The sequence below is a fragment of the Mustelus asterias genome, chromosome 8 (assembly GCF_964213995.1).
Source record: "Mustelus asterias chromosome 8, sMusAst1.hap1.1, whole genome shotgun sequence".
Classification (NCBI taxonomy): domain Eukaryota; kingdom Metazoa; phylum Chordata; class Chondrichthyes; order Carcharhiniformes; family Triakidae; genus Mustelus; species Mustelus asterias.
In genome coordinates, this window is record NC_135808.1 from 2,092,244 (window position 1) to 2,102,243 (window position 10,000).

The 10,000-nt window shown below is 53.5% G+C and overlaps 1 protein-coding gene across 1 annotated transcript in view; it reads left to right on the forward strand.

Annotated features, from left to right (window-relative positions):
- LOC144497619 (lymphotoxin-beta-like) overlaps positions 1–10,000 on the forward strand; it is a 29,183-nt gene that overhangs the window by 6,288 nt on the left and 12,895 nt on the right. The window contains exon 2 of the mRNA XM_078219060.1: positions 8,061–8,097. Within this exon, the coding sequence (XP_078075186.1) occupies positions 8,061–8,097 (37 nt within the window). The remainder of the gene's footprint in view (positions 1–8,060; positions 8,098–10,000) is intronic.

Genomic DNA, 10,000 nt, shown 5'->3' on the forward strand with positions numbered 1-10,000 from the left:
TCACCCGCCAGTGGAAACAACCTCCCTGCTTCTATCTTATCTATTCCCTTCATAATCTTATATGTTTCTATAAGATTTCCCCTCATTCGTCTGAATTTCAATGAGTGTAACCCCAGTCTACTCAGTCTCTCCTCATAAGCCAACCCTCTCAACTCTGGAATCAACCTAGTGAATCTCCTCTGCGCCCTCTCCAGTGCCAGTATATCCTTTCTGGAGTAAAATTTCATTTGGGCCTCAACTCCACGTCCCTGAGCCTTTTCCATAACTCTTTATCCTGTTCCGAACCAAAAATGTATCCATCTTCTCCTTAAAGTTGTTTAGTGTGCTGACGTCCACTGCAGTCTGGGATAAAGGATCCCGCAGAGTTCCGCGACCCTCTGAGTGAAATAATTCTAATTTCTGTTCTACATTTGCTAGCACTTTGCCGAAACCTCTAGCCTCTCGTTCCAGAAGGCGGTTATATATTTAAGTGGTTGCATCATCGCTGTAACAGCCACTCTCACGATTTGACAGTGATGTCATTAGGGTGTTGCAGACTATTGTTTAATGTCAGTTTGAACTCTGAGCAGGCAGCAGCTCCTTCAATAAATCTATGTTGTCAGTTTAAATCTACATGTGCAAAACATAGGGGCGATTCTCCTATCCCACTGCGCTGCTTTTTAGCGCAGCGGGCTAGGAAACTCGAGCAGGGGCCATTTTGCAGGCTTGCCTCTGGGGGTCACGTCTCCATGTCTCTCCACCAGCCGGTCAGTACTGACCCCCTGACAGTGCGGCACTCCCTCAGTACTGACCCCCTGACAGTGCAGCACTCCCTCAGTACTGACCCTCTGACAGTGCGGCACTCCCTCAGCACTGAACCCCTGACAGTGCAGCACTCCCTCAGTACTGACCCCCTGACAGTGCAGCACTACCTCAACACTGACCCTCTGACAGTGCGGCACTCCCTCAGCACTGACCCTCTGACAGTGCGGCACTCCCTCAACACTGACCCTCTGACAGTGCGGCACTCCCTCAGTACTGACCCTCTGACAGTGCGGCACTCCCTCAGTACTGACCCTCTGACAGTGCAGCACTCCCTCAACACTGACCCTCTGACAGTGCGGCACTCCCTCAACACTGACCCCCTGACAGTGCGGCACTCCCTCAGTACTGACCCTCTGACAGTGCGGCACTCCCTCAGCACTGACCCTCTGACAATGCGGCACTCCCTCAGTACTGACCCCCTGACAGTGCAGCACTCCCTCAACACTGACCCTCTGACAGTGCAGCACTCCCTCAACACTGACCCTCTGACAGTGCGGCACTCCCTCAACACTGACCCTCTGACAGTGCGGCACTCCCTCAGCACTGACCCTCTGACAGTGCAGCACTCCCTCAGTACTGACCCTCTGACAGTGCGGCACTCCCTCAGTACTGACCCTCTGACAGTGCGGCACTCCCTCAGTACTGACCCTCTGACAGTGCGGCACTCCCTCAGTACTGACCCTCTGACAGTGCGGCACTCCCTCAGTACTGACCCTTCGACTGTGCGGCACTCCCTCAGTACTGACCCTCTGACAGTGCGGCACTCCCTCAGTACTGACCCTCTGACAGTGCAGCACTCCCTCAGTACTGACCCTCTGACAGTGCGGCACTCCCTCAGAACTGACCCTCTGACAGTGCGGCACTCCCTCAGTACTGACCCTCTGACAGTGCGGCACTCCCTCAGTACTGACCCTCTGACAGTGCAGCACTCCCTCAGTACTGACCCTCTGACAGTGCGGCACTCCCTCAGAACTGACCCTCTGACAGTGCGGCACTCCCTCAGTACTGACCCTCTGACAGTGCGGCACTCCCTCAGCACTGACCCTCTGACAGTGCGGCACTCCCTCAGCACTGACCCTCTGACAGTGCGGCACTCCCTCAGCACTGACCCTCTGACAGTGCGGCACTCCCTCAGCACTGACCCTCTGACAGTGCGGCACTCCCTCAGCACTGACCCTCTGACAGTGCGGCACTCCCTCAGCACTGACCCTCTGACAGTGCGGCACTCCCTCAGTACTGACCCTCTGACAGTGCGGCACTCCCTCAGCACTGACCTTCTGACAGTGCAGCACTCCCTCAGTACTGACCCTCTGACAGTGCGGCACTCCCTCAGTACTGACCCTCTGACAGTGCGGCACTCCCTCAGTACTGACCTTCTGACAGTGCGGCACTCCCTCAGTACTGACCCTCTGACAGTGCGGCACTCCCTCAGCACTGACCTTCTGACAGTGCGGCACTCCCTCAGTACTGACCCCCTGACTGCGCGGCACTCCCTCAGTACTGACCCTCTGACAGTGCGGCACTCCCTCAGTACTGACCCTCTGACAGTGCGACACTCCCTCAACACCGACCCTCTGACAGTGCGGCACTCCCTCAGCACTGACCCTCTGACAGTGCGGCACTCCCTCAGTACTGACCCTCTGACAGTGCGGGACTCCCTCAGTACTGACCCTCTGACAGTGCGGCACTCCCTCAGTACTGACCCTCTGACAGTGCGGCACTCCCTCAGCACTGACCCTCTGACAGTGCGGCACTCCCTCAGTACTGACCCTCTGACAGTGCGGCTCACCCTCAGCACTGACCCTCTGACAGTGCGGCACTCCCTCAGCACTGACCCTCTGACAGTGCGGCACTCCCTCAGTACTGACCCCCTGACTGCGCGGCACTCCCTCAGTACTGACCCTCTGACAGTGCGGCACTCCCTCAGTACTGACCCTCTGACAGTGCGACACTCCCTCAACACCGACCCTCTGACAGTGCGGCAGTCCCTCAGTACTGACCCTCTGACAGTGCGGCACTCCCTCAGTACTGACCCTCTGACAGTGCGGCAGTCCCTCAGTACTGACCCTCTGACAGTGCGGCACTCCCTCAGTACTGACCCTCTGACAGTGCGGCACTCCCTCAGTACTGACCCTCTGACAGTGCGGCACTCCCTCAGTACTGACCCTCTGACAGTGCGGCACTCCCTCAATACTGCAATAAGTGTGACCGCCTGGAATATGATTTTGTGTCTCTAGTATGAGGTTTTGTATCTTTTTCCCGACGGAAGAAGGTGGAAGAGAGAATATCTGGTGCGCTCGGGGTCCTTAGTTGTGCTGGCTGCTTTTCCGAGGCAGTGGGAAGTCTGGACAGTTTCAATGGATGTGAGGCTGGTTTTTGTGAGGGACTGGGCTTCGTTCATGACCCTTTCTTGTGATGGATGGGGAGGGTGACGGGCAGGAGGTGTCAGGGCCAGCTAGATTCTAGTCTCACTACACTGGGAGCGGGAGGCCTCAGTCTACCTGAGAAATAATACCAACTCCGTGGTTAGACCCGGCAGAGTTAAAGGCGAGATTGCAGCGATAAATCTCAACGTGGGCGGGAGGACGGATTTGCAATGGGTTCAGAACATGCAGCCTGCACCCACCTCCTGCCTTGCCCCCACTACCCCTACCCCACTCCCGCCAACTCTCAGCCCCAACCCTCTGATCTCCAGTCCTGCAGAGCTGGAGACTTCCTGCCGAGGGCCTCTCTTGGGTTCCCACCTCTCTCGCTTGCATTGTGTGACCTAAATTGCACGCGGTCACACTGTTTACTTGTTCACACTGACAGAACAGAGTAAACAAGGTTTGTCTGCGGCTTTTCCAGTGAATCTTCCGTCTTAACAAAATCCGGCCACAGTTCTCGTTGCAAATACAAAACAATATCTCTGCCAGCCAATTCTCTCGTTCTGTCAAAGCCTCACTGGTCGCGGTGGGCAGAAGCGGAATACAATTACCATTTCCGATGGCCCTGTTCCCCCTCTGGGACTGGGTGGGACAGTGGGTCAGACACTGTCCTTTCCCCCTCTGGGACTGGGTGGGACAGTGGGTCAGACACTGTCCTTTCCCCCTCTGGGACTGGGTGGGACAGTGGATCAGACACTGTCCTTTCCCCCTCTGGGACTGGGTGGGACAGTGGGTCAGACACTGTCCTTTCCCCCTCTGGGACTGGCTGGGACAGTGGGTCAGCCACTGTCCTTTCCCCCTCTGGGACTGGGTTGGACAGTGGGTCAGACACTGTCCTTTCCCCCTCTGGGACTGGGTGGGACAGTGGGTCAGACACTGTCCTTTCCCCCTCTGGGACTGGGTGGGACAGTGGGTCAGACACTGTCCTTTCCCCCTCTGGGACTGGCTGGGACAGTGGGCCAGACACTGTCCTTTCCCCCTCTGGGACTGGGTGGGACAGTGGATCAGACACTGTCCTTTCCCCCTCTGGGACTGGCTGGGACAGTGGGCCAGACACTGTCCTTTCCCCCTCTGGGACTGGGTGGGACAGTGGGTCAGACACTGTCCTTTCCCCCTCTGGGACTGGGTGGGACAGTGGGTCAGACACTGTCCTTTCCCCCTCTGGGACTGGGTGGGACAGTGGGTCAGACACTGTCCTTTCCCCCTCTGGGACTGGGTGGGACAGTGGGTCAGACACTGTCCTTTCCCCCTCTGGGACTGGGTGGGACAGTGGGTCAGACACTGTCCTTTCCCCCTCTGGGACTGGGTGGGACAGTGGGTCAGACACTGTCCTTTCCCCCTCTGGGACTGGGTGGGACAGTGAGTCAGACACTGTCCTTTCCCCCTCTGGGACTGGGTGGGACAGTGGGTCAGACACTGTCCTTTCCCCCTTAGGACTGGATGGGACTTCTTTGGACACTAAGGGGCAATTTAGCATGGCCAATCCACCTAACCGATACAGCTTTGGACTGTGGGAGGAAACCGGAGCACTCGGAGGAAACTCACGCAAACACGGGGAGAAAGTGTCGACTCCAGATAGACAGTGACTCGAGGCCGGAATCGAACCCGGGTCCCTGGTGATGTGAGGCAGCAGTGCTAACCACTGTGCAATAAATGCTGGCTTGGCCTACATCCCATGGTAGAATGAAATAAAACTCTTTGAAAGATCCCCATCAGTTCATCTTTCGACCTTCTAAAGGTGACGCAACACCTGCCTACTTGACGTGAGCTGCCCTGATCTCTTGACCTCTCTGGGGCCACTGCTGGCCAACCGCTGTCAGGTTCCTGGGATAGGGGACAGGACTGAGCAAGGTTTCTCTGGAGCAACCCAGAAATGGAGAAAACCCCCCAGTCCTGTCGCCGTTGGCAAGGAAACCATTCGGACCGTAACGCCACAATCCTCCCCTTTGTTCCACCTTCCTCGAAGGAAGCAGACATGTGGGTGGCCCAACCTGCCCATTGGAAATTCCCAGAAGCACCTGTTCAGGCAAGTCCATTCCCCCGCCCTGGATCGTTCCGGCTCACTGAGCAGTGATCAAAGATCCCAGCAATACACCCAGTGGCACAATGGCAGCCTCATCAAATCGCAAAGCAACCTCAAACAGGTTAGACATGGAGAGAAGTTCGTCCCACCCTGCAGGGGAGGGAAGACAACCCGATGGATCAACTGTGAAGTCGTCACGCACAAATCCAATCAGGAATTCAGGGGAATTTTAGAATCTGAGATCATCACGAATAAATCCAATTGGAAACGGAATAATTTTCCTCGGAAAGTGATGAAACTTTTGATTTGGTTTGATTTATTACAGTCAGAGTTTTAACAACACCAGGTTCAAGTCCAACAGATTTATTTGGTAGCAAATACCATCAGCTTTCGGAGCGCTGCTCCTTCGTCAGATGGAGTGGATATCAGCGCTCCGAAAGCTAATGGAATTTGCTACCAAATAAACCTCTTGGACTTTAACCTGGTGTTGTTAAAACTCTTACTGTGTTCACCCCAGTCCAACGCCGGCATCTCCACATCACGACTACCATTGATTTATTACTCCATAGAATCTCTCCAGAGTAGATGGAGGCCATTTGGCCCATCAAGTCTGCACTGACCACAATCTCACCTCAGCCCTACCCCGTAACCTCACATATTTACCCTGCTAATCCCCCTGAGACCAAGGGGCAATTTAGCATGGCCAATCCATCTAATCTACACATCTTTGGACACAAAGGGGCAATTTATCATGGCTAATCCACGTAATCTGCACATATTTGGACACTAAGGGGCAATTTAGCATGGCCAATCCATCTCACCTGCACACCTTTGGATAAATCCCAGGTTCAAATCCCACCACGGCAGCTGGTGGAATTAAATGTCAATGAATAACAACCTGGAAACGGTAAGGGTGACCATGAAACTACGAGCAATTGTTGTAAAAACCCATTCAGCATACTGGGTTTCATTGGTCAGAACATTGAATACAGGAGTTGGGACGTCTTGTCGAAGTTGTATAAGACTTTGGTAAGACCACACTTGGAATACTGTGTACAATTCTGGTCACCCTATTATAGAAAGGATATTATTAAACTAGGAAGAGTGCAGAAAAGATTTACTAGGATGCTACCGGGACTTGATGGATTGAGTTATAAGGAGAGGCTGGATAGACTGGGACTGTTTTCTCTGGAGCGAAGGAGGCTTAGGGGTGACCTTATAGAGGTCTATAAAATAATGAGGGGCATAGATCAGTTAGATAGTCAATATCTTTTCACAAAGGTAGGGGAGTCTAAAACTAGAGGGCATAGGTTTAAGGTGAGAGGGGAGAGATACAAAAGTGTCCAGAGGGGCAATTTTTTCACACAGAGGGTGGTGAGTGTCCGGAACAAGCTGCCAGAGGCAGTAGTAGAGGCGGATACAATTTTGTCTTTTAAAAAGTGTTTAGACAGTTACATGGGTACGATGGGGATCGAGGGATTGGGACCAAATGTGGGCAATTGGGACTAGACTAAGGGTTAAAAACTGGGTGGCATGGACAGAGTTGGGCCGGAGGGCCTGTTTCCATGCTGTAAAACTCTATGACTCGATGGTGATTAGTGAGGAAGGGCAGTAGTGAGTAGTGGGGGTCAGTGAGCGTCAGTGAGGGTCAGTGAGGGTCAGTGAGGGTCAGTGGGGGTCAGTGAGGGTCAGTGAGGGTCAGTGGGGGTCAGTGGGGGTCAGTGAGGGTCAGTAGGGGTCAGTGAGGGTCAGTGAGGGTCAGTGGGGGTCAGTAGGGGTCAGTGAGGGTCAGTGAGGGTCAGTGGGGATCAGTCAGGGTCAGTGAGGGTCAGTGGGGGTCAGTGAGAATCAGTGGGGGTCAGTGAGGGTCAGTGGGGGTCAGTGGGGGTCAGTGAGGGTAAGTGGGGGTCAGTGAGGGTCAGTGGGGGTCAGTGAGGGTCAGTGGGGGTCACTGAGGGTCAGTGGGGGTCAGTGAGGGTCGGTGGGGGTCAGTGAGAGTCAGTGGGGGTCAGTGAGGGTCAGTGGGGGTCAGTGAGGGTCAGTGAGGGTCAGTGGGGGTCAGTGAGGGTCAGTGAGGGTCAGTGGGGGTCAGTGAAGGTCAGTGAAGGTCAGCGAAGGTCAGTGGGGATCAGTGGGGGTCAGTGGGGGTCAGTGGGGGTCAGTGGGGGTCAGTGAGGGTCAGTGGGGGTCAGTGGCGGTCAGTGGGGTCAGTGGGGGTCAGTGGGGGTCAGTGAGGGTCAGTGGGGGTCAGTGGGGGTCAGTGAGGGTCAGTGAGGGTCAGTGGGGGTCAGTGGGGGTCAGTGGGGGTCAGTGGGGTCAGTGGGGGTCAGTGGGGGTCAGTGGGGGTCAGTGGGGGTCAGTGAGGGTCAGTGGGGGTCAGTGGGGGTCAGTGGGGGTCAGTGAGGGTCAGTGTGGGTCAGTGAGGGTCAGTGGGGGTCAGTGGGGGTCAGTGAAGGTCAGTGAGGGTCAGTGTGGGTCAGTGAGGGTCAGTGAGGGTCAGTGGGGGTCAGTGAGGGTCAGTGGGGGTCAGTGGGGGTCAGTGGGGGTCAGTGGGGGTCAGTGGGGGTCAGTGGGGGTCAGTGAGGGTCAGTGAGGGTCAGTGGGGGTCAGTGGGGGTCAGTGGGGGTCAGTGAGGAGGGGCAGTAGTGTTTAGTGGGGATTAGTGAGTTGTGGGTGATTTAGAGCGTGCAGTAGTGATTTGTGTCGTTGTTTTATTGGGGAAATTCAGTATTGAATTGTAAATGTTGATATACATGTTGCAGGGTGATGGGAAATAATTAATTTTCTCTCTCTCTGTGTCCCCACAGATTGTCGCCAACGCCTCCTCGTTGAGAGATTACCTTGGTAAGTGTGTGAATATTCTGTGTCCGCAACCCTCCGAGCGAGGGATCTGTGTCTGGTCTGACTCACTCACTTTCTGGGAGCGAGGTGCCTCTGATTGAGGGATGATTGCCCCTCACAAACTGAGAAGAAATTTCTCAGGATTTGCCCCCTCGATTGGTCAGTGCTTGTTGCCTGGAGTTCTCTCTTGCTGTTCCCCTTCATCCAATTCAATCTGGCCACTTGAAACCGCCGTTAAGTCGGAGAAAATGTCCCATGCTTGCTTTAATAGGAAGGCAGATTATTACTTGAATGGGTGCAAAGTGAGAGAGGTGGATACTCAATGAAACCTCGGCATCCTCGTGCATCAGTCGCTGAAAGTAAGCGCGCAGGTACAGCAGGCAGTAAAGAAGGCAAATGGTGTGTTCATAGCGAGAGGATTTGAGTATAGGGAAAGGGATGTTTTGCTGCAATTGTATAGTGCGTTGGTGAGGCCACACCTGGAGTAGGAGCACAGCGAAGGTTTACCAGGCTGATTCCTGGGATGGCAGGTCTGTCGTATGAGGAGAGAATAAATTAGTTAGGATTATATTCACTGGATATTATGAGTGAGAGGGGATCTCATAGAAAATTCTAACAGGATTGGACAGGGTAGATTCAGAAAGTAAGGATAGTGGTTTTGGACAGTGTTTTAGCCATGCTGCCTCACAGCGCCAAGGACCCGGATTCAATTCCCGCCTTGGGTCACTGTCTGTATGGAGTTTGCACGTTTCTCCCCGTGTCTGCATGGGTTTCTGCTGGGTGCTCCGGTTTCCTCCCACACTCCAATGATGTGTAGGTTAGGTAGATTGGCCATGGTAAATTGCCCTTAGTGTCCAAAGATGTGCAGGTTAGGTGGATTGGCCATGCTAAATTGCCTCTTAGTGTCCAAAGATGTGCAGGTTAGGTGGATTGGCCATGCTAAATTGCCTCTTAGTGTCCAAAGATGTGCAGGTTAGGTGGATTGGCCATGCTAAATTGCCTCTTAGTGTCCAAAGATGTGTAGGTTAGGTGGATTGGCCATGCTAAATTGCCTCTTAGTGTCCAAAGACGTGCGGTTTAGGTGGATTGGCCATGCTAAATTGCCTCTTCGTGTCCAAAAACGTGCAGTTTAGGTGGATTGGCCATGCTAAATTGCCCCTTAGTGTCCAAAAACGTGCAGGTTAGGTGGATTGGCCATGCTAAATTGCCCCTCGTGTCAGGGGGACTAGGAGAGTAAATATGTGGGGTGAGGGGAATAGGGCCTGGGTGGAATTGTGGTTGGTGCAGACTCGATGGGCCGAATGGCCTCCTTCTATCCTGTAGGGATTCTATGTTTCTCTGATTCACACCTCACTCCTTTGCTAATTACCCGTGGGTTTGAACCCTCTCTGTTCTAAGGAGTATACACAGTAAGAGTTTTAACAACACCAGGTGAAAGTCCAACAGGTTTATTTGGCAGCAAACACCATTAGCTTTCGGAGCGCTGCTCCTTCGTCAGATGGAGTGGAAATCTGCTCTCAAACAGGGCACAGAGACACAAAATCAAGTTACAGAATACTGATTAGAATGCGAATCTCTACAGCCAACCAGGTCTTAAAGATACAGACAATGTGGGTGGAGGGAGCATTAGGCACAGGTTAAAGAGATGTGTATTGTAATGTGTACTCAAAGGAGTATAAAGCAGTGCCGAATGGGTTAATGACAGACTGGGAGCAGTTTATCTGGTTCATGAAAAATTAAACAGGAAAAAATAGCACTTTGTGGCTGACATACACAATGAGTGTTGAATGTTGTGTTATTATCCTGAGCCTAAGGTGTGAACCTGTTTATATAAACCTGTTGCTGTTCCGACACCCGGGGCATGGTTTCAGCAGCTGTGTTTATCCTGCTGAATGTGGTTAATGTG